The 24,867-nt window shown below is 47.3% G+C and overlaps 3 protein-coding genes across 3 annotated transcripts in view; 1 reads left to right on the top strand and 2 right to left on the bottom strand.

The window, feature by feature from the left end:
- Positions 1-4,373, bottom strand: part of specc1 (sperm antigen with calponin homology and coiled-coil domains 1) — a 59,469-nt gene extending 55,096 nt beyond the window's left edge. The window contains 2 exon segments of the mRNA XM_062486360.1: positions 3,072-3,111; positions 4,315-4,373. The gene's annotated coding sequence lies outside the window, so the exon portion shown is untranslated.
- Positions 4,374-4,926: 553 nt separating this feature from the next.
- Positions 4,927-7,866, top strand: timm22 (translocase of inner mitochondrial membrane 22 homolog (yeast)). Its single transcript, XM_062484946.1, has 4 exons — positions 4,927-5,210; positions 5,494-5,690; positions 6,003-6,075; positions 6,218-7,866. Exons 1-4 carry the CDS (start codon positions 4,952-4,954, stop codon positions 6,292-6,294), a joined length of 606 nt encoding a protein of 201 aa, XP_062340930.1. The 5' UTR covers positions 4,927-4,951; the 3' UTR covers positions 6,295-7,866.
- LOC134039232 (active breakpoint cluster region-related protein-like) lies at positions 7,008-23,882 on the bottom strand. The gene is made up of 8 exons (XM_062484945.1): positions 23,252-23,882; positions 14,746-14,805; positions 11,885-11,994; positions 11,606-11,745; positions 10,778-10,912; positions 10,505-10,610; positions 8,812-8,962; positions 7,008-8,373 (listed from the first exon to the last, which is right to left on the bottom strand). The coding sequence occupies exons 1-8, from the start codon at positions 23,408-23,410 to the stop codon at positions 8,284-8,286; spliced, it is 951 nt and encodes a 316-aa protein (XP_062340929.1). The 5' UTR covers positions 23,411-23,882; the 3' UTR covers positions 7,008-8,283.
- Between the last annotated feature and the right edge of the window lie 985 nt (positions 23,883-24,867).

Below are 24,867 nucleotides of genomic sequence, written 5' to 3' on the forward strand. Positions count from 1 at the left end.
AACCCAAACATCCCAGAAATCCATAAGCTCATCCACCCAGCTTTCCACACCCGTAACCGATATCAGACATTGATTTTTCACCTTGAGCGATGTCTTACATTCATTGTAAAATAGATCGAAATGTCAAATGAGGATTTGCAACACAGCGAAAAAGCCAGAAGACATTTCACTCGGAGGACGTAGAAGGATCTGACTGAATAACTTGGGCCAGATGAACGATGAAAGAGGTAGCATTCCTCCCAGTTAGTGATGCTGATTATCATTCTTCACAACAAGCATGCATGTCGTTTCCTGTACATTCCACCACCGTCTACCAAAACAGACCCCGTAGCAAAAAAGCCAGGGCCCTGAAGCCGCCTTCAAGGCAAACCCGTCTTCACAAGATTGCCGGCTATGCTTAAGATCTACAGACGGAGAACATTATCCAAACATAGTTAGCACGTTAAACATAACTCATATCATCTCGCCTACCTGTCCATCCACGGCAAAACGTGGTGAGAAACCGTGAGTGGCAGACGGCATACGAGGGCTGTCATTCCTCACCATTGTTTACACTTCCTGACTGTAACGCGACCTGCGACTTGCAAACACACAAGGGCTCGTCTAGCTCAACGTGAGAGCTTCGACTGTTCCCTCGCAGCGACTGAACGAGTGCCAAGCCGTAACTCCCCGCTGCCCAGCTGGCCTTATCTCTGCAATGAAAGACGTGCCAGTTCACCCAACGGTATGCCGACCAGGCCTAGCCCCCTGGGCAAAGATAACTCAGCGCTTGTTCAATTCAAACAGCCCTGTGTTTGTGTGTGTGTGTGCATGCGTGTGTGTGTGTGTGTGTGCATGTGTGTGCGTGTGTGTGTGTGTGTGTGTACATTTGTGTGTGTGTGTGTACACGTGTGTGTACATGTGTGTGTGTGTACATGTGTCATGAGTGTTTTCACTGGTGTCAGTGCATGTACAGAGGGGGAGGAGGGGAAGGATGATGATGATAGCAATTTCCTTAAACTCCTCGTGATGAGGGTAGAGAGCGCCACTCTCATTACAAACAGCAGGGTACCCTTCCAGAACAGACAGCGTGGAATAATTGCCCTGGGGTGGTTAATTACTACTTGATGGAGAACCAATCGGACAGATGAAAAAGCATGGAGAAGCAGAACCATTCAGTGGAAGTCTTAACTGTCATGAGGATATGAGTTATGGAGACTTTTTCACACAGGATATCCTGGTGTAGACGTCCAGGGGAGACACAGGGGGGCTATTGAGGATCAGGTACTGTAGCTATCAGCCAGGGCTGCCCCCAATGACTGGGCCCTCATCCATCTCTCTCTCTCTCTCTCTCTCTCTCTCTCTCTCTCTCTCTCTCTCTCTCTCTCTCTCTCTCCTCTCTCTCTCTCTCTCTCTCTCTCTCTCTCTCTCTCTCTCTCTCTCTCTCTCTCTCTCTCTCTCTCTCTCTCTCTCTCTCTCTCTCTCTCTCTCTCTCTCTCTCTCTCTCTCTCTCTCTCTCTCTCTCTCTCTCTCTCTCTCTCTCTCTCTCTCTCTCTCTCTCTCTCTCTCTCTCTCTCTCTCTCTATCATAAACCGCACAGCAGTGAAATAATCATCTCTGGGTTTCCCAATTCTACACTGTCAAGTACATTAATTAATCTGCACCATGCGTGGCATATATAACATGGTGCTTGTCTACAAAAGCAGGGAATTGCCATTATTCAGGCTTGAGGGACCGAGCCAGCAAACAGGACTGTATTGTACCCTGAACCCCCTGTTGTGTGCTAGAGCTGTATTGCATTGCGGTGATGTACTGTAATCTGCCTGTGTCATGTGACATCACTGCCGAGTCTGTCTCTCTCTGCTGACAGCAGCTGGATGAGGACGTTCTCCCATGGCCGTGTCACCATCACTCCTTTATCATACTCCAATATGAAGAGGAGGACAGGTAATCATGGAATGCTGGATGGTGATGAAGCACACCGTATCCAGAACATCAGTCATATATCCTGCATTCTATCTTTGTGGTGCAGCACTGAGGGGAAACCTAGAAAGTGCCTTTGAATCAAGGCCACTCGGTACCCTCAATGACCCCCCCCAGACACACAGCCCATTGTGAGCCCTGACTCAGGTGAACAGGACACTTTAGTCCTAACGTACTCAGATTACCCCGTACCCCCCCTCCACCCACCCGTAGCACCCCCGACACCCCCCACCTCCACAACTGGACCTGCCCCCCCCCCCCCCCCTCTGGCAGCTCACCAGAGGCCAGGCTATTAATAGCAGCTCCAGCCCTCCAGAGAGAGAGAGGAGCCCGTAATGAGCTCAGCAGTGGAGCGCAGCACAGGCATGATGAAGATGTGACTGGGAAGCAGATTTACTACCCTTGGCCCTGCTGTGACACGCAGTGAGGACACGTAGATAGGTGACTCCTAGATCCCAACGAGCCAAGCTAGTGGGGGTTGTCCTCCCCTTTGCCAATGACCGTAAGCTGTGAAAAGGACCGAATGCTCAGGGATGAATGGTTCCACTATACTACACTGGCTTGAATGTCAATCACATGGTTTGAGGTGACCTCTCTCTCCCAATAATCTGGAACAGTAGAAGAAAGGCACAGCTATTTTGCTTCTCTCGTCACTACGGCACAACTCATCACAACATCGAGGAAGGAAATGAAAGTAGAACGATATAGCAGATTCGGCTGTATGGGAGAGGAAGTTGGGATTGTGCAATGTTTTGGAGGTAGTGAGTATGTAGTCTTAGTCCACTACCTCAGCAGCAGTTTGTCCGATTATACAGTTGATCCAGACTACCACAAGGGCCAAGAGGCCTGCTCTGTCTAGGACAGGGTGTTCTGTCCTCTGCCAAAGACAGATTTCTAGCTATTTCCATTTCTTGGATGGTTGGTCATGAGCAAAACAAGGGGTGTAATTACCTACATATAAACTTTCACATAGTCTGGGAAAGGAGTTTGTGCTTTCGTCTTGGCGTTCTCCTTCTACAGCGCCATCAAAGGAAACTGAGAGTGTAAGAGTGGAGGATGTGATTTGTGGCCCATTTTTTTTCCGACAAGTGAAACTAATATGCCCTCACCTTATTTGGAGTCGCTTTGTCCCTTTTTGTCCTTCTTCTTCTGAAAACACAAATAAAGGGAATGATAAATATGGTCTGACCTCGAAAATATGTTTGGGGGAAGGCAGCCTCAGAACTTTCATTCCCTTCAGTCACTCTGACATGACACAATTGCACACTGTAAAGGAAGACCAAAAATAGCAGCTGCTTACGAGTTTAAACATCATTTTCAGGTGCTCATTTAACCGTTCCTGAATCCTCTGACTGTGTACTTTATGGGCGGACCCAAGTAATAGAGGAACTGTGGCAGAGCACACAGTAGCTCTGTGTACCATTGACTGCCATAATGAAGCACTTAGGGATCTCTTAAAGAAATAACAACGTATGCTGATGACTAGACTAAAATCAACAAAGCTGACTGCCACACCAAGAATCTCTAATGAGGAACAACTGGATGGTTGATCATGTGAAATGAATGCCGCAATCCACACTAAGTACCAATCATGCCAAGTACCATCTGACCATCTTATCTGAAGTATGCAATTATTATGGAAACAGGATGCTCAGGCTGATGATGCAATGAAGGTACAATACAACTTTAAGCCTTTGATTACTGCACCTGTTGTCCATTGTCACTGCATCTATTTATTGAGTTACTTTTAACTGAAAAACTGACGTGACAAGTACTATAGTCAAATGTAGCTTGCGTAAAAATCACAGCGATATATTTTACAATATAAAAATACGGTACTCCGTACTTCACACGCGGAGACATGGCAGTGGCATGAGCTTTACCGTTCATCATTCAATCATGAGAATCTGTCCTGGCTGTTTGAGACTGCATACAGCCAGTGGTAACATAAGCGTGTTGACTTGAAAGTCACTCAAGTCTACGAATACTAGAATACGGCAGCTTTCTTCCTGATACGTGAAGTGACATTAAAGACACTGAAGGAATGGTTCACCTAAATAACCAATAGCTTTTTCTAAGCAGTGTATCAATGGCAGTGTATCAATGACAGTCATGACAACCATGACAACTAAAAGTCAGCTAGCTAGCTGTCAAAAGTACTGTACTAGGAATAGCTGTCAACGGGCATCTGGTCGTCATTTGCTGTCAACCTCTCAAAACTCGACATAAATCGACTGCCAAATGGTTCGAATGGAAAACGTTTACGGACATTGTTTGCTAGCTATATAGTGTCGGTGTATACGGCTGGGTAACAATGCAGAAGAGCAAGAAAATATTTGTTTCTCATCTCACCTGTAACGTTGCGGTGCGCTGCTGTTGATGTGATGATGTTCGCGCGTGGACAGAACTGTTCCAGTAGGTGGTGCGAGCGAGTTTGGTGCAGTGTTTATAAAGCACTCTGGGAGATGTAGGTTTATGCACCGAAACCGTTTTCTTACGTAAAAAAAGTTTCTTATATTGTATTATTACATTTTTACAAAATTACGAGATTATTTGCTAACGTTTTTCAACAGGTTCAGTGAAAAACTATCTTCCTCGCTGCTTTTTCACACCCACATTTCACAGTTTTATAAAGTCGTTCCACAATATTTGTTAATACAAGAATGCCAGAACTGTATTTTTAAGTACACGCAGCGTATTTCCAATTTAAATGTGAAACAACTGTGATTTGACGTCTACAATTTATACTGAAGGTCGTCTGCAGAATCAAGTTGTGTCGAATCAGCGTAAGAGTAATAAACTCTATTGCAATATGAAGTAACTCAAAGTAATATAAAGACAAAACATATATGTATATAGGCTATATATAAAAATATTGATCTCCAACTGATCAACATTTATTTAATTTATCGGCACCCTTCTGGATATGTTGAATCTGCAGTCCCTTGTATTTGTGGCATTTACTCAACTCACGCTGTCATTGCACAACATGGCGACGACCGTGGATGGTGGAAGTGCTCCTGTTCCAGGCGCTCAAGGCTCAGCCCCGGCTGATCCGAGTGCCGATAGTGAGCAGTTCCAATACAGTATGCTTCTGGAACACTTAATCGGGGAAAAAAGGCAAATCAAGGACCTAAACCCTACTGTTATGGGAGGACTTCCAACCCCATTCAAATCCGATGAGGAAAAGATGATACAACGGGGAATGGAGAGCTGTGCTTTCAAAGCAGTCCTGGCGTGTGTTGGAGGTAAAAACAACCTTACAAGATGGCTTGCAAACACAACTATGCATAGGCAATTACCTAAACGCATGTCTGAATCATACTTTATGCAAATCACCAGCCAGAGTAATGTATGTCACGTTAGTTCAACCGTTTTGTGTCAGGCCAGGGTCTGTCCAGGCATCTGTGAGAGGCCGGAGAGGGCGGTGGTGGTGTAGTTGACGTCCCTACACTTGATATTGACTGTTTGCACAGCCCTCCTTTCTAACAACTTACAACAACACGTTTCTCATTTGTGTTTCCTTAACAGGCTTTGTCCTTGGAGGAGCTTTTGGTGTTTTCACTGCAGGCATAGACACCAACGTGGGGTTTGATCCCAAAGACCCAATGAAAACCCCCTCAGCACGAGAGGTCCTCAAAGACATGGGCCAGAGGGGGATGTCATATGCCAAGAACTTTGCGGTTATTGGCGCCATGTTCTCCTGTACAGAGTGCATCATCGAATCAGTAGGTTGCTATAATACATCCCTCTGACATATTGCATCAGTCTGTCCCATTTTGTACATTATTCATCTAATCGTTATCTTAATGTAAGTAACAGGCAGCTCCTTCCACACAATGTATTAGATCTACTTAAGTAATTCCTAATTGGTAGCCTTAATGGCAATAAGATGCTCATAAAGACAGATGAGGGTCAAGGCTGGGCTGTGATCAGTGCCGATTATGGTCTTGTACTGCCCTCTTGTGGCGGGATGTTGTCTTGCTGTTCAATACCCAAGGCATGTTCTCAAAATCATTGTGTTGTTTTGACATTTTCAGCACAGGGGTAAAACAGACTGGAAGAATGCAGTGTACAGTGGCTGTGTAACTGGTGGATTGATTGGATCCCGAGGTAGGTTTTACATAGCATTCACTGTCATTATTGCCTTACATGCAAAGCGGCTTAAGAACCTCGCCAGAGTTTCAGACCTATGTCAGACTCTTGGAATTAACTAGATATGTCATCTGTTTAATCTTTTCTCTCTGTTTTCCAGCGGGTTTGAAGGCAGGGGTGCTCGGATGTGGAGGCTTTGCGGCCTTTTCTGCTGCAATTGAGTATTATCTTAGATGAACCACTCGGGAGACCACCTGACCTCTGGGGACTATGTCTGAGGACTCACCAAACTCTCCAACCAGATGACAGTGCCTCATGGAAACACAAGCTTATGAACATTGCCATGTTGGCCTGTCTGAACAGCAAGTCCACCTACACTTGGGAATGGTCAACTCTGGCCAGCTGGCTATTGTCATATTTAGTTTGTCCAGTGCTCACCTACTGAGTGAGTGTCATAATGGGTGGGCTTGTTCACCCATTATATGGCATGCTGGGTTCTCTACCTATTTCCTGATAGTCATGCAAGAAATTGCCAATCAACCAAGGTCGGCTAAACATAAAAGTAGTATCTACTAACCAAATGTGGTGGTGCATATACAGTAGGCTATACATGTCCTTAAAACTGTTGCCCAACAGACACCTGTTTATTGTACAACATTAAAACCTGTTACAGTACATATTCACGTTCCCCTAAATTCTATAGTAATAAACAATTGTTTGTATGTTCACCAGAGAATATTCATTCTGAAAGGAACTCATGTCTAATGATAAATAAATGTGCTGTTTGTTAATAAACATATATAGTCTACATACAGTAAAATTGTTTGTTGTTGTGAATGACTGAGGTAAATTGACAAAGTGTAATAATAAAATGAAATCTTTATACTATAAACTGTTGCTACCAGTTGCAAAACAGCTGAAAGATTATTGTAATGAAAAATGACGAGAGCAATATTTCAGTACACTTTTATTTATTTTACTAAAAAGAAAAAAGTTCACATGTACATTTACCCTTGTTAATACAGTATACTCAAGTTCTTCTCAAAGGAAGTAAAATACAACATTTTTTGATTTGATTTTCATATTATATTAAAAATATCAAATTGTACTCATCTAACAGTGCGTATTTAAGATATGTAGCAGGCTTGATAGCAGAAAGGTTGGCTTTGTACAGCACTAATGGGAGATTGATGGTCCAGCAGAAAACCAGCAGTGACAACCTACCTTTGTGTTACCCAGCCTGACTTGATTGACAAGTTCAACATGCAATGAGGGCAACTACACAAATCATCCCATAGAATATACTGGCGTCATAAGACACTCGGAACAGGCTTGCAATGGAATGACAAGAAAAAAGCAAATGTTCCATCATTAGTTGAATTTTTCCACAACCCTCATCTCAAACACTATAGAATCAACTGTTAGAATTCATACTTTTTTTAGTTTGTTCCTGTTATCGTTTCAGTACAGCTTGGCCGTGAATGAGAAAATGAGGCTAAAAAACATCACTACCTGAAAACTTCAAATGACTGACTCCTTGGAGCAATTCTCTAGTTGTACTGGACTGTACAGGCACACGTAATATATATATTTATAATAAATAGGGCAAATTTTGGCCAAGACTTACAGAGGGGGGAGGGCTGTGCTTTCAAGCGCACACAGAGAAATGCGATGGCTTCCTGTTGTCTTCCATCACCTTCATCAACACACACACATATGCTCTGGCGATGCTTAGACATACTCACACATAGCCCTCCTCGGTCACATGCACAAAGCCAAAGGGGAAGAACAAAAAAAAATCAAAACAAACAGACCTACTAAACAAATGATATTTATAAAATATGTAAATGCCATATTTCTGGAATGCCTCTGAACAGAAAAGGAGAAGAGGGTCGAGTAACGGAGCAGGCCTGGGCTCACTGCCTGGAGGGATGGAGTGTGGACCTTCCCTCCTCCAGAAGGATGGAGGGTGGATCTGGGTGGAGCTCTCCACCCAAAACCCAGAACTGGATACAAGACGTGACTGTAAGAGCCGGCGGGGGAGGGGAGGGGGGGATGTGTGTATCCATCACCCCCCTGATGTGTCTCTCAGTTTTCCTGTTAAACTGGGAGGAGGAGGCGTGAGGGGAGGGTGGGGGTCTGTACAGTTAAAAGGAGCTGGAGGGCGTCCGGGGGTGGTGTGTGTCGAGTCCGTCTGTCTCCTGCCCCCCCCCCCCCCCCCCGGCTTTACACGTCAGTGGAAAAGTAGAGTGTGTTCCGCTTCAGCTCAGCGAAGGAGATAGGAGGGTGCTGCAGGTAGTACAGCAGCACCTGCACCTGAGGGACAAACACACACACACACAGATGAGCACACACACCATCACCAGACCACAACACACACACACTCAGGAGGAGGCTGGAAGAGCAACTCCAAAACATTCCCTAGTAGACACAATATGGAAGGAAGTCACAGGGATAACCGCACTAACAAACAACTCCCTGTCTCTCTCCAGTAATGGAGACTTATGACATTCAGCTGGGCGTTCCTGGTGATTGATAGAAGTGATTGTTTATGTGGTCCAGAGCAGCTCACTGGTGCACGGGAAGCTGTTTATCACTCCACTTCTGGCAGAGATCCAGGAGAGGGGTTCCCAACGTTATAAATACAGCTGGGAGACCACAGCTTCTCTGATTGGGGTCAAATGGCTACGTGGGAGTATCAGCAGCACACACACACACACGCATGAAAAAACAAACACGCACACACACACTGACCTGTGCCATGACGTCATGTGACCAGATGTCGGAGGCGGTGGTGATGTGTGCCTTGGAGATCTCGGACTCGGAGGGCCTGAGCAGGGTGGGGCCGAACACCGTGCCCAGGTTGTGGAGGGACATCTTGTTGACAGGCTCCTTCTCAGCCACCCTGCAACAGCAGCACACACAACCCGTTAGAAACACACAACATGTCAGAAACACACAACCCGTTAGAAACACACAACATGTCAGAAACACACAACCAGTTAGAAACACACAAGTCAGAAACACACAACAAGTCAGAAACACACAACCAGTTAGAAACACACAATAGGTTCGAAACACACAACCAGTTAAAAACACACAACCAGTTAGAAACACACAATAAGTCCAAAACACACAACCAGTAACACACACACACACACATCCACTCACACACATCTGTCTTTCACTCAGACACAATCTAATAGCATTCTGTTTAGAGAGATCGCTAACGCTGACAGGATAAAGTAGCAACCTTTGACTGTAGCTGTCACAATCCATTCAGTCCAAGCGTTTGTGCCATGATTGTAATTCCCCCAATTGACCAACAGGTGTCCTCAGCATTGCGTGAAGAGCTGATGCTGATCTCTGAGAGCCTGCTGGGTGCTAACGAGCAGGAGAGCGACGAGGCTGCCACGGCTGTGAGGAGCAGCAGGGGGCAGTCTAACGCCCTGCCCTGCCAACCTTGGATATCTTCCCTCCCCGATCATGTGACCCTGTGGCGGTGAACCCTGCATCCCCACACTTCCTCTCCTATCAATCCGCTCTCACCGCAAGGATGAACAGACCTCTCCTCCGGAGGAGTAGAAGCAAGGCGATGAGTGACTGGTGTAGACACATCTGGTCTACTGTAAACTCAAACTCGGATCGTTTGGAGAGTCATTTGCTTGACTCTCCCACGGATCCTGAGGGGGGAAACCATGCCAAATTTGATCTTTTAAAAGCCTGGTGGGGACTGTAGTTTTTTTATTGCAGATGTAAATAGAGTGTGTTCAGACCAGAAACACTGGTGCTGCTGACAGAAACCTGACCCAAGAAGTGGCTGACAGGACGCCAGGGATGTCGCTGGGCCTGGTTAGTGGTTCCACTCGAGCCAGGCCGACCTCGACCATGCCCCTCGGTCAGGAGGCACTTTTACGGGTGCCCGCGTGATGTCATGCGGTCTGGTTTCTACAACCGATCGACCACCGTCACAACTCAAAACAAGGCGGTTGAAATATTTTATTGACATGTTATGTTCCTGAATGGGTCCAAGTCTGGCTCCCTAACCTTCAGTCTAACCACAGGGGGCTGACCTGAGACTCATGCCCAGACCGGTCCAGACCGGTTCAAATGCCTCCCCAGGGCATTCGCTGTGTGGGTGTTAGCGCTGGTGGCTACGCGCTAGCAGAGCCCTGGAGACCTCAGCCCCCTGATGTCTTTTCCCTCTGCCCCCCCCCCCCCCCTCCCCCCTCTCCCCTCCCCTGCTGGGCCTGCCACTGGTGGGGGTAGCGGAGCGGAACATAAGCTCCTCCAGATCGTAGTTTAAGAGGACGTTTTGTTGGAACTTATCGCAGGCAGATGCGACCCTGGCTCGACAGCTCAACTGTACCCTACTCAGGACCATTTAGTGTACGGCCGAGCGTCCACAGTTTGACACTTTAGTGGGGGTTTGCATTTGTGTGGGTACCTCTTGAGATGCTCCAGCAGGCTGAGGAAGGTGATGAGGTTGGGGTCAGGGAGAGACCGCAGCAGGTGCATCATACAGTTCTCTTTGGCTGCAGGGTCAGACAGAGCTGGGGAGGGGGGGAGAGAGACAGAGAGCGAGGGAGAAAAGAAGAAGAAAGCCAAAACATAACAATATGAACCATCTTAATCCCCTCTAGAACGACGCAATACCACATCTGGTCTTGATCTAGAAGTTCCAGAGGTGGTGCCTGGGCTGAGGAAGTGGAGGTCCTACCTATTCCCTCCATGAAGGCTGGGTACAGACGGTCTGTGAGCAGGGGCTCCGGAAGCTCCCGGAAGTAGAGCTTCAGAGTCCCTGCGATGGCGTTGATGTCCATGTCACTCAACATCACCAGGATGTCTTTGGTATCTGGGAGAGAGAGAGAGAGAGAAAAAAAAGACCCTTAAAGATCTGCTGTAGGGAGAAGGGCAGTTCTTCAAAAGTCAGGACTGTGTCCCACATACACTACAATGACCTGATTAGAAACCCAAATGTCTCAGAGAGAGAGAGAGAGAGAGAGAGAGAGAGAGAGAGAGAGAGAGAGAGAGAAGTGAGCAAGAAAGTGAGTGGGAGAGGGAGAGTGTGGTGGGGAAGAAGTGAGAGAGAGAAAGAAAGAAAACAAAAAAAGGAAAAACATATGCTTCAGAGAACATCGAGAACATAGGACGACAACCGCCGCATTCCCTGAGCCTTCTGGCTCCAGAGATGACATAGCAGTGTTGTTGAACCCAGAGAACAGCCAGTGATCTCAGCGAGACATGAATGCAGGGTGATATTAGGGAGGTGGGTGGGGCGGGCCTTGGTTGGGGAGGGGGGGGGGGGGGGTGGATGGGTGGGGTGGGGGTGACTGTGGCTGGAGACTCCCAGTGCAGCCAGCTGACAGCTGCAGCTCCACAACCATCCAGCACTGCCCTTTCCCACACAATGCGCCCCCCCCCCCACACACACACACACACACAAGATGGAAATAGAGGCCAGTTCACATAGGGAGGACTAGTTCATGTGAGGGTTTCGTGTGTGCGTCGTGATACAGGGGTGTGGGTTCCGGGGCGGTTCTCTTACTGGTGTCGAACGCAGCCTTGAGGGCCTGGATGTCTGTGGCCACCCCTGAGATGCGGTAGATCCCCACCTCGTCGATCCCCCTCTTCTCCACCTCCTCAATGCACTGGCGGACGATGTAAGGCACCTTGGAGCGCTCGCGCCTGTGGGTGGAAGGTGGGGGGGGGGGGGGGGGCAGAGGAAACCCTCTCATGAAGACTGTTGGTCCTGTCCATTCATCACCCAGAGCCGTGTCCACCGTGAATGGCCTGGCTTGTGAGTGGGGAGCGAGGGCAGACTTACTTTGTCACCACGCTGATTTTGACTCCGAACACCCCGCTCTGCTTCTTGGAGGGAGTTCTCTTCAGGCTCAAGTCGCGGCTGGTGAACTTCATGGAGAACTCCACTTTGATCTGAGGAGCGACGAGTCACAGTCACGATGCAGCTTGAACAACATGTTGTCAATTTAGTGCAGCTGGAACAGCACAATGTTTCCCCCCGAGGGATTAATAGACTATTCGGTAACACTTTATAATAAGTCAACGCTTTTTGGCATTTACAAAGTGTTAACTAATAGTTAGTTAATCCTTTATAAAACATTTTGAAACATTAACAATACATTATTAAATAGTTAATAAGCTTATTATTAAATGCTATGTTAATCATTAATAAACACTGTTAAACATTATGGATTTGATTCATAATACAATTCATAAGGTGTTTGATAACTGCATTACCATACTTTATAGACAGCTTGTTAATATAGTTGCAAACCAGTAGTTTATAATCTGTTAATGGTACATGAGCTGGTATAGAAAGCATTAGCAAATGGTGAACAAACCATTTACATTACCTTTACAAAGCATGAGTAAATAACTAACAACATATTTCTTTAATTAATGTATGCCAAGTCGAATACATGATGTACACTAATACTTAGCAGATGTCTTAACAACTATTTTATAAACACTTACTAATGATGCAACTTGTGATTAGTAATGCAAGTTATAAAGCATTTACTAACTGTTAGTTAAGGCTTTTGTGTTATTTATTAAGGTGTTCTTGTCCATTCTCAAACCTCACATTCACAAAGGTATCATAACAACTATTTTATAAACACTTACTAATGATGCAACTTGTGATTAGTAATGCAAGTTACCTGATCTAAAGTGTGAACTATCTATGCCTTATTAAACATTTATAAGTTATTTATTAAGGTATTCTTGTCCATTCTCGAACCTCACATTCACAAAGGCTGAACATAGGTTTCTCAAAAGGAAACAGACACAACACAATGTGATACACAAAATTACTATTTTATTGTAGTAATGACAGGCATGTGTCTTACTAATTACAGTACTTAGTTAGCTCTACTAGCCGAGAGTGACAGCGGTCGATACGTTATAACCTCAGTTTGATATTTCCCGGCATGACCGAACGGTCGAGGTTAGTAAATTGTTTATTATATGGCATTTTTAGCTCTTTTCATTTAAAACATGTCGTTTTGTTCAGCTCTACTCAAGTCTTCACACGGTGTGTTTCAGGTGTTAGCACCTACAGTACCTAGCAAAGCGTGTTCACGCTTTTCTGCTCTTTTAGAAAGTTAAGAATTTCCTCGTCGCTGTTGATGTCTTCATTGTCATCTGGATAGTAAAACTCCTCGATCTCGCTCATTTTGAAGATGACATCAGCGGAGGGCAATAAGAATACGTAGCGTTATCAGACCGCAGGTCAATACGCGCATAGAATATAAAGACTTAATACGCGGCTGGCATGACTACCCATTAGCCAATCAGAACGCTCGTACTGTTGTTGCAATTGAACCAATATGCTGTTCTTATTGGATCAGAAGACGTTCTCAAAAGAGTTGTTGATATGTTGCCTTGGAGATGTAGTGACGTCACCAGTACAAGTGCAGCTGATTGCTCTGACAAGATGGCGTCTGCTCCAGATTCGCAGTGTTTGATTTGGGATCTTCCCACATATTGTTGTAGCGTTAGTATATAAGAAACCAAATGTTTACTCTTCGACAGGTCAGCAAACGCTTTGTCGCCTCAATTTGTTAAAACGATTTGTTAGTTTGTAACCCTCGACCTACGGTCTCGGTTAACAAACGTTTTAACAAATCTCTGCTTTCAAAGGCGTTTGCAGACCTGTCGAGGAGTAGCTAGCTAAACATTTGCAGTTTATTACAGCCATTTTTTGAAAATAAAATACAGCTTTGGGTAACCAACTTTTATACCAATTCTACTGTATTGCTTCTTAATGGAAATAAAATACTATTTTATTACCCAAGTAAATAAATTAACAGCTATTTCTTCTAAAAAACTAAAACACAACATCTATAGGCCTATAGTCTTTCTATAAATGCTTAATAAGGCATAAATAGTTCACACTTTAGATTAGGTCACGCAAAAGCCTTAACTAACAGTTAGTAAATGCTTTATAACTTGCATTACTAATCAGAAGTTGCATCATTAGTAAGTCTTTATAAAATAGTTGATAAGATATCTGCAAAGCATAGTGTACATCCTGTATTCGACTTGGCATACATTAATTAAAGACATAAGTAAATATGTTGTTAGTTATTTACTCATGCTTTATAAAGGTAATGTAAATGGTTTGTTCACCATTTGCTAATGCTTTCTATACCAGCTCATGTACCATTAACACCTTTTAAACTACTGGTTTGCAACTATATTAACAAGCTGTCTATAAAGTATGATAATGCAGTTATCAAACACCTTATGAATTGTATTATGAATAAAATACATCATTTTTAACAGTGTTTATTAATGATCAACATAGTGTTTAATAATAAGCTTATTAACTATTTAATAATGTATTGTTAATGTTTCAAAATGTTTTATAAAGGATTAACTAACTATTAGTTAACACTTTGTAAATGCCAAAAAGCGTTGACTTATTATAAAGTGTTACCGACTATTCTACTCTAATGTCCAGAAGTGTGAATGGTTATGGTGTTGTTGCTGTGGTTGTCTCATGCAGCTGTTTGGAAACACTAGCTGGTCTGCAATTACAGAGCTGGCCAACCTCTTCAACATAATGGAGCATTGCCCAGCACACCATAACAAGATAGTAACCGCTTGTAACTTCCATGAATGGAATCTGAAGGGAATCCAGTGATTTTTGTGTTCTCTTACCCCATTCATCTCTATGACGTCCATGTGCCAGTTCTTTGACTGCACTGTCTGAGGGTCCAACTGCAAGATACAAAAGAGACAGAGTTTTGAGTTGTTATAGTCTCTCCACGCTAGATTTGATGGCAGAGAGCATGTACATAGTTCTGTAGTGGACATAAATGAAGAATCAAAACTGTGCATCCTATGGGCCCTCACAGAGAAGACCCTGTTGATCGAAGGCACCCCTGAAGAACTGCTTTTGGTTTCTTGACTTCCTGTCTCACCGGCCTTCTCCATCTCTCTGACCTGGCCCTGTGCCTTCCCAGGGTTCATTGCACTACAGGAAGCGGTGCGTTTATCAGGACACAAACATCTCCCTGACACCTGGCCCGCATGTCTACACGCCTGCACCGCTGAGAGCCCCATCCTCCTTCATGCACCGCCAACAGAACCGGGGCCACGCTAACGCTTTTCTGACCCAAGACTCCTCGACGTGGATCCGAGGGCTATTTTCTACCCCTACGTGAAGAAAAAAAAGACCCAATTTTCCATTAGCCTCCCCCGGTGGAAATTCCCAGACAGGATTGTCTATATTTAAAAAACTTGAAAATCCCTGGGAACGGCAGATGAGTTTTCTTGTTTTTGTCACTGCATTTTTTCTCTCCCGCTTATTCAATTTCCGGGAGGGGGGACATCTGATAAAGTTAAATGTGCTTTGCCCCCTGTGTGGAAGGAGCAGAAGTGCACTGTGGGTAATGTGCCCCCCCCCACCCCCCTCTCTCTCTGCGGGTGTGTGCATGTATGTTTGTGTGTGTGTGTGTGTGTGTGTGTAGACCGTGTACATCGCGAGGCTGAGAGGAGCCTCTGTGCTGAAGGCCGCCTGAGGCCTGTGTGTCTGTCTCTAACCTAATGATTGGGATTATCTGCATTAAAACTCACAAAAGCTCCTCTTTCACACATAATGAAACAAGCCATTGAAAAGACGCCGCGGGGCAGACGCACGGACGCTATCAAATACACCTCCTTTCACTCGGGTCTAACAAGAATCACATTGAAAGAGATGGACATAAATCACCCCCGCGCAGCCAGACAAGGCTTCTTCAATGAAAGCCACACATTGAGGAAAAATTCCCATAGCCTAAACAGTGTAAGCAAGGATACACAACATTCATTTCATGGCGTTAAGCTTGTGAGGAGATGTGGTTCATCCTGTAGGCTTTAGCTGGTGGGCTTCTGGGCCTGGGGTTTGGGTGGCTCTGCTGAAACGCTTGCGAAGCAGAGAGGCAGGGGCAGAGCGCTGTACAGGACAGCCGTACTTTTCCCAGTTGCCCCTTGGCTGTCTCTGGGAGAAGCGGGCCACTGTCTCTCTCACAGTCTGTAACCCTGCTCACAGCTCACAGAGCCTGGACCTTGCCTGTCTTAGGCAAGATGCCTAAGACAGGCATCTTGCCTGTCTTAGAGTAACTCCTAGAGGTTCCTAGAATGTCTGCTTAGCTTAGACATGAAACACACACACTCACTCACACACATCCATTTACACACAGGAGCCACTCTGACTAGCTAAGACCTTCTACATTAGTAGGTTAATGCATTTTATAGGCTGATTCAGCAGCTTTCACTGTTTCACATAATTACATTGTTATGTCATTACTAACTGCCTTGATTATTTGCTTGCCTTGAAAGCACATAATAGTTTATTGCTAGGCAAGCGCAAGGCCAGCACACTTCCCTTATCGTAACAGTAGACCAGAGCCCTTACACATTCCTAGGGAGTATAATTAATGACCTAATAAAAAATCTAATTTTTGCATCAGTTGCTTGGACTCCAATTACTTTTCCCCCATCAGGGTTTAGGTTGTAGACGAGGTAGTGGTAGATCAGTGGTGCTGGCGCCTTGCTTAGGTACTGGCAAGAACCGAGCTGGGCCAGGAACCAACTCACACACACACAGACTGCTGAGACCTCACGTGGAACCCCCCCCTTTTCTCCCTTTCCCCTCCTCCCCTACGGACTGGAGAACGACCCCCCTCTCTCTCTCTCTCTCTCTCTCTCTCTCTCTCTCTCTCTCTCTCTCTGTGTGTCAATTAAACTCTACACACTCCTCCACAGACAGTATTAAAAATGAATGGAGTCAAATTGGGTTGTAAAAATAGCCGATTCCCTTTAAGGCAACGGGACGCACTCGCTGACCCTGTAAGTGCTGCCTCGTTCCCCCTCTCCTCCTCAGCTCCGTGATTAAAACCTCCAGGAGGAACCTGCCTCACCCCCCCATCCACCCCCCCCCCCATCCCCTCTCCCCCTCTCCTTGGGAAATGAGCAGCATTAAAGGAGGCCGCAGGCTGCATATCCATAGGGTTACATGTGGAGCTGAGAGACTCATGGCATGAATGTGTTCCGCAGTGTATATTGCATCCTACTGAGGGCCGGGAGGGGAGCAGAAGATGAGCCGGGATGAGGAGACGGCTTTGAAGTCGGGAGACGGACTGATCTCTGGAATGGAAAGGGACTTGGGGGCGTGCCCGGTTGGCAGGGAAACAAAGGAGAGGGTTGGGGAGAGGGGAATCACAAGATTATTTGTTGACTGACAGCTGAAGGGGCCAACCGGAAGGGAAGAGAGAGGCAGGTAAACGGAACAGGGATTGGAGGACTTGAGGAGTTACGGTTGAAGCCTTTTGTGTGTCCGTTCCAAGTGGATGAATCATGGAGCTAATTTTACTCTCTTCAGAGTATACTGGCACACGTGTGTGTGTGTGTGTGTGTGTGTGTGTGAGTGAGAGAGAGAGAGAGAGCGATAGTGTGTGTGTGTACATGTGTGTTGAAAGAAAGAAAGAAAGAAAGGAAGGAAGAAAGAAAGCGGCCAGCAGGATATAAGAATATCCTAAACTGAGATGGTTCCAATAAGGAGCTCATCAAATCCTCTCCGTGCTCTCTGAAACAATGAGGGTAATGAGCCTTGGGATAAAACTGAGAGCGAGACAGAGACAAAGAGGTGGGAAGGACCGTTGGAGAGGGACAGAGAGAGGGAGAGAGAGTTCATGTTTCGTGCATGTTTGACTGTGATCTGATGAGTTTCATTCAACCAGCATAACGCCACATTAAATAAGAACACATTGCTCTTTTGCTCAAATCCAATGTGTGTGTATGTGTGTGTCTGATTCGAGAGCTCAGCTGTGGAAGCTAATAGTCCTTTACTCTATATAAATAATCCCTGTCTATATCACCTGGATGACTAGGCACACACGCACGTGCACACACGCACGTACACACACACACACACACAGGGAGACAAATCAGGTATATCTGAAGTCATTGCTCAGCTATGCTTGCGAGCATCACATGGTACAACGGTACCATGTGATGCGTCCAGCGAGTGCGTGTCGGCCACATGTTCACAGGAACTAGCCATCCCAAACACACACACACACACAGGACAGGAGGAGTTAGACTAACAGATGCCAACTCCCCTCCCTCAGTCCCCTGAACAGGGATCTGTACTAAACGCAGCTCGACTCTCGACTCACTGTCTGCTCCCCCCTCACCCAGAAACCTGCTTTTCACATCCACTACTGCAAGGATGGATGGATAGATGGATGGCTGTACGCCGAGTGAAAGGAGAAGGATTATGAATGATGCATGTGAGGCGCTGAAGCACGTAATTGCTTCGGCTCAGACCAGAAAAATACAAAACATGTACTGTATAACAAATGTGAATTGCACATTATGTACAGTACATAAATACGTATGCGTGTTCAAAATGCTTAACACAGTGTCTGAACACAACGACACGCAAGGGGAATAAATCACGGCGTAAATGTACGCGTTTTGATTAAACAGTTAATCTTAATTAATCTGTAGTTGCATTATGGGAAACTTAATGCGGTCTGGCACCGATATTTGAAACAGAACTAATTATTGAAAAGTTTGAACTTTTGATGTTTGGAATAAATTAATTCCTGCAAGTATTGTGTTCCCATGTACCTTCCCATGACTGCTCTCTGCTTGATTAAATATTCATTCCGTGAGTGACTATTTTTTATTAGCCTGATCCAATCCTTTTTAATTAGAAACTACCTCCAGTGAATGGGTCTGTGATTTACATGCGATTAAAACACAAACATTATGCTACTGCTGTTGTCCTGTATCGCCGTGGCGATAACGATGCAGTCGGCTGACTCAACGATGTCAGCGGTGTGATGTCAACAAAACCGAGCAGCTGTGACTCCTCTTAATCAACGAGCTCCCACTAAATATAGCCCTGGTTAAATATGGCAGCCACGCATGCAGGAATGTACACATGTTCCTCAGGCATGGCGTGATGCACCGGTTAAACGTGCGCTGGTGATGTCACGATGGGTCCCGCGAGGCCTCTCGACTGCGGTTGCTGCGATCTTCCTCGCGACCGGGGGTGTGAGGGACTCCCAGCTATGACTGTGAATGGCTGGGTCCGTCCTCTTAAGTCAGCGGACGGGGTTGCGTAACACCCAGAGGACGGCGACGCAAAGATCAGATCACCACTTCCCGAGGACGGACCGGTACCACGGCGAGGGTACTTTACAATCCCAGAGGTTCGCCACACCAAGAGCACAGGTGGCACCAAACCCTAGAAGCCATCGTTTCGGCTTTCCACGACGTTCCTGTTGCTCTTGGAAGGAGAGGGGTTTTCGTTGGTCTGCGTTGTGGGAAAGTCCTTTAGCCAGAACTAAGTATTCCATTCTCCAGCCAGGGTCACTGCTTGTCTAACTCAAAGAGCACACTGCACAGCCACAGACGCGATCTACACCGCAGCGCCCCGTTCGTATATATCTGAACCAGGCCTGTAGATGACAGAGTCCAGGGTGGACTGTACCAGTCCAGCAGGCGGATGCTAACGAGATAAGCGCGGGTCGCCCAGCACTGATCCTGACCAGCAAGGGGATGCTAATGAACCCACAACCGCGGGCTAGCAACGAGCTCCAACACTCCACGTGCTAATTAAGACGATCCAGGATCAGCCCTCCTCCCGCTCGTCTCTCCAAGGCCCCGCTCTTTAGCCGGGGGCGACGGGTTTGAACCGGGGCCCGGGCTGGCAGAAGGTCATCCTGGGTACCAGCTAGGGGATTCTACCCCCCTGGTCCCACCTTCCCTTCCCACCAGAGCTCATTAGCCAATCACAGAGGGTGTCTGAAGGGATGGATGGTGGGCAGTAAGGACCCTAACCCCCACCACCTACAGTAACGGGCAGGGATTTATATGCCCTATAAATAAGCCCATTAAGGGGCTGGCTAGCATTTTAGGGGCCTTTTAAAGAGACGCATGAGGATGAAACTGTAATATGTCATCTACACTAATAAGCATACTCAAATGGAACACCATCCGTCTATGTGGGCTGAAATATGATTATGGGAAGGAAGGAAGGAAGGGGAGGGAATTGGTAGATTGGATTCTCTAGCATGTCCTAGCCAGCAGGCAGTAATCCTTTGTTCCCGCTCTTCCTTCCGTGGTCCTAATGAGAGAACAACGGGAGCGCCGCGGCAACGCCGACGGAGGATGCTGAGGAGAGGAGCATCACATCTGACGGCAATTAAGGACACGCGCAGAGCGGCTGAGGATCTGGTATCATTATGGAGGCCAAGGTCCGAACGTACCGTACCACGGTCAGGCTTCTCTGCTCCAGCCCGAGTTCTACCTCCCTCCTCCTTTACCTTCCTCCTCCTCCTCCTCTCCCTCCCGTCTCCTCAAACACACACACACACACACGCACACGCACACCTTCACGACCATAAACACTCACTCTCCTTTCTCTTTAACTTTCTACTCCTCTAACGGAACAAAAACACACATTATGCAGTCTGACTAACACCCTTACCCTCCCTCCTTCCCTCCTTCCCCTAACACCTTTAATCCTTCCTCTACCCCTTCACCCCGTTGGCCAGTCTGACAGGGTTTATAATGGCCATACCTACTGTATATGCCCCCCAACCCCCCCCCACCTCCCCAGTCCATTTCAAAGCCTGCTTCCCCCCTGTGCAGCAGGATAAATACAGCAGGCTACAACTCCAGACTTTATGACCCGGGGTTAGAGGGCAGCAGGAACTGAGCTCTCATTCATGGACAGGTCCAGGTTGGGCATGATGCTGTCAAAGCTGCATTCGAGGTGGAAGAATGGGACTTCATACTACGTAAATGCAGCACGCGTGAGAGAGCCAACCATGCTGGGGTAGAACTGGGGTGAGAGAGAAAGGCGAAGAGAGAGAGAACGCAAGAGAGAGGGAAAGAGAGATAGAGAAAAACAAGAAAGAGGGAGAGATAGAGAAACAAGAAGAGAGAGCGAGAGAGAGACAGAGACAGAGACAGAGACAGAGAGAGAGAGAGAGAGAGAGAGAGACGAGAAGCTGGCCGTCAGTGAGGGGGCGAGGACGTTTGCAGGCATGTGTGTGAGAGAAGACAATGGCGGCAACACATTATGAGGCAAGCACAGTCCAAATCGGACACTCATGTGAATGTGATTAGTGTGAATTAAGTGGCCAGAGAGCCCAAGAGAAACCCCCTTAAATAGCATGTGCACCGCAGATTGTGAGCATGGAACATAACATGTGACCAAGTGGAAGACCGAGCACTAAAAGTGAAAAGAAAAACAGGTTCAGAACGAAGTAGAATATCCCTTTTCTGCAGAGAGAGGGGAGGGGGGTAGAGAAGGAGGGTGATGGGGCTGGGGGTGAGGACAGGCCTGGGACGAGCGCAGATCGATGCAGTGGAGCTGGGGGGGGGGGGGGGGGGGGGCTGGCTGTGTGTAATCTCTGTCTTATGAGAGTGGCTGTGTGAGGAGGCCAGGACGCGGCCTGTATTGACCCCGTCTGTCTAAAGTGCTGAAGCAGGCCTCCGCTGGCCCAGCCCTGCGCACACACACACACCCTTTGTTCCAGCACACATGGAAGCTTATTGATGTGGATCGCCATTACTGCTGGCCATGCAGCGGGGGACGACGACTGTGTGAAATGACACGTCGCTGCACTGACGCGTGCACACACAAACACTCATCTATAATCCTCACGCCAACGCATTAGTCACACCTTTACGGGAGGAACATGCAGAGACTCCAAACAATCCCAGAATCCCCTGTCTGTTTGAAAGGAGGCGCACTGAAATAGAATCTCCCAAAGCCAATCTCCCCCTCCCTCCTCTCACACACGGGTCACTACCCGAAACCTGCAGACAATCCAGGGTAGACCTCAAACAGCAGTCCCCTGTCAGCCTGTGTGTTTGAGAGGGAGTAAGTATAGCCTGTGTGTTGCTATACTTATGCATGTGCGTTGCTGTGTGTGTCTGTGTATCTGAGTGCGTGTGTGTGTGTTCCCAAAACAGAAGAGTCAGCCAAACTCGTAAGCAGATAGCATATCACGGTTCCACTCCAGTGTGTCATGGGGAGGGGGGGGGGGGTGACACTAATGGCTGCCATGCTATTCTTATGGAATGTGTCGGTGAATTTGTTTCCCCCCAGGTACCAAGATCCCTGGCGGAGGGAGCCGCCATGGTGACCATCCACCCCTGTCGACAGCACACCTCTGTGGGCACAGATCGGAGACCAGGCCCCCTCACCATAACATCCATACCTGGGAGGCAGTGCTTGCAAAACAGACCTGAGATCAGAGCGGACGCAACCTGACTCGCTGCTGTATCCAAACAGACCAGCAGAGGGAGCACTCCTGGCAGTATGATCACATCACCTCCGGTTAGCAGCTTTGCTATTATGGAGAAGAAACACCATCGGTACTGACAGTACACCAGGGGAACAGGGGGGTAGGAGAGTGGTGGAGGGTAAAGGGGGGGGGCAGGCAGAGGGAGGCATTCTTCCTCTACCTCAGGAGATTAAAACCGTTTCTGCCACAGCTGTAAAATTACTCAGTGAGACATCATGCAAGCCAGAGACACGCACACATTCTGACCGCTGGGATCAGGTTTTCCTCCGAAGGCTACTGTGAGCTAGCATCTTGTCTTTTCATTATTGTTGGCAACTGAACATTTCCCTCGAGAATGAATGAGGTCTGTCACCAGCATTCCGTCAGCATGTACTAGCACACAGGAAACAACAGTCATTCAACCCATGTCAGACAAAGCTGATGGAATCACTGAAAGATGTTTGTGGTTTCTGAAGACCACAGAGCAGGGAAAACCAGGCAGTACAGAGAGACAGAGCAGAGAGAGAGAGAGAGAGAGAGAGAGAGAGAGAGAGAGAGAGAGAGAGAGAGAGAGAGAGAGAGGTGAGGAGAGAAATACAGAAGAGAGTGACAGAAAAGGAGAGGAAATGACAGACATGCACCAAGAGACACCAAAGAAAGAGAGATAAAAGAGAGATACCGCACGCCAAAAAAAACAGATGGCAGTGACATGTCAAAGAGGGAAAACATCAAAACATGACATGAAACACTGACACGGAGAGAGAGAGAGAGAGAGAGAGAGAGCGGAGGACGAGAGAGCAGGAGGAAAACAAGCACAAGAGAGGAGAGAGGAGAGAGAGAGAAAGAGAGAGAGAGGGGGGGGGGGTCTACACCTTTTGTCTGAGGAGCTTGCTGCGTACGCGGCCCCATAGCTTGGCCCCTGTGTTGGTGTGTCTCTTGATGGCAGGGGTCTGCTGCTGGCCGATGCAGCAGTGCTCCAGGCGCTCGCACACCGAGTTCAGGTTCACGTCGGGCACCAGGATCTCCGTCATCCTCCCTGAGACGCAGCCACAAGCCTCTGGCCCCCGGGGAGGGGGGACGTACGGATCTACCGGGGACTAAACTCCCTCTCGTCACCTCTCCTCAGCGCCCCGCCGACCTGACGCAGCGCAACACGAGCCTCACGCCTCCTCAGGAGAGCAACAACACAGCTGGAACGCCTTTCACTAACTTGTAAACAAGGAGAGGACAAAATTGTCTTGCGTAGTTTAGATATTCTCACCCCCACAAAAAAAAAAAGAGGTTGAAATTCACCAAAAAACTATTTGGGTCTGAGGTAAACCAAGAAGTCTCCTTCACTCAGTGAGAGCAGAAGATCCCGGCCATAGCGATCCTGAAACCTAAAGATAATCCCTCGCTGGTTCCTCTCTGGGTTCTCGTTCCACAGTCAGCTGCCAGCATCTCCTCAGCTCACAATCTCATTCCCAGCAACGCAAACACAGACACGGAGCTAGTGAGTGAGAGGGAGGGAGAGAGGCAGGATAGAGAGAGAGAGAGAGGCGGGATAGAGAGAGAGGCAGGAGGGAGGGGGAGAGCGGGAGGCAGGAGGGCGAGTGAACGAGCAGCTGCCTTCACCAACCAGTCCGGCTTCTCCAGATGTGAACACACCTCCAACCAAAAGAGGGAGGGGAAAGAGAGCGAGAGAGCTGAGTGGGAGAGAGAAAGTGAGGAAGAGAGATGACGATGGGAGACAAAATCCCTTCCTCTGATTTGCAGCTAGCAGTCTCACCCCTGTCAACCTCTTGCTGTTATTCATCACCAATTCGGGAAATGAGCAGAAGAGAGGCAGAAGGAGAGGAATGCAAGAGAGAGAGAGAGAGAGAGAGAGAGAGAGAGAGAGAGAAGGAGGAGATAAGAACATGACAAAGAGTGAGATTTAGACCTCATTAGAACTGACACCAGTTCTATACCAAGCACATCTAGGAGTTAGACAAGGCAGCCAGCCCCTTGACATCACCATGCTGGTAATAAGCAGGGACGGTTCGATATCTCTATCTAGAAGAAAGCTCACGTAATGAGCTTTTTTCTACACGTAGGAGCACACACATTTTCCCAGAGGATTTGTGCAAAATTTAAAAACAATGGAAACGGGGGTGGTTCCGGATCTCTCAACAATGACAGCAGGCATTTTTCCTTCTTTTCTCCCTCTCTTTCCCCTCCCCTCCTCCCTCTCTCCCTCTCTCCCTCTCTCTCATAAGCCGTGCACTCGCTCCAGATGACTTCTCCACACATCCCCCGTTCACTTGTTGTGTGTGCAGTACGCGTGTGAGTTTGTGTGTGTGTGTGCATGCTCGCGCATCTGCAAGACGTGGGCTAATTGACACAGTGTCTCAGCCGAGCCGGTTAACCCTTTCCCCTCCCCCAAAGCTGTCTGCCCGCATCAGAAAACCACTCAACCCCCGACCACTTGGAGAGAGCGGCGGCATGGAAACGCCATCCATATTCAGCC

The sequence above is a fragment of the Osmerus eperlanus genome, chromosome 19, assembly GCF_963692335.1.
Source record: "Osmerus eperlanus chromosome 19, fOsmEpe2.1, whole genome shotgun sequence".
Lineage (NCBI taxonomy): Eukaryota > Metazoa > Chordata > Actinopteri > Osmeriformes > Osmeridae > Osmerus > Osmerus eperlanus.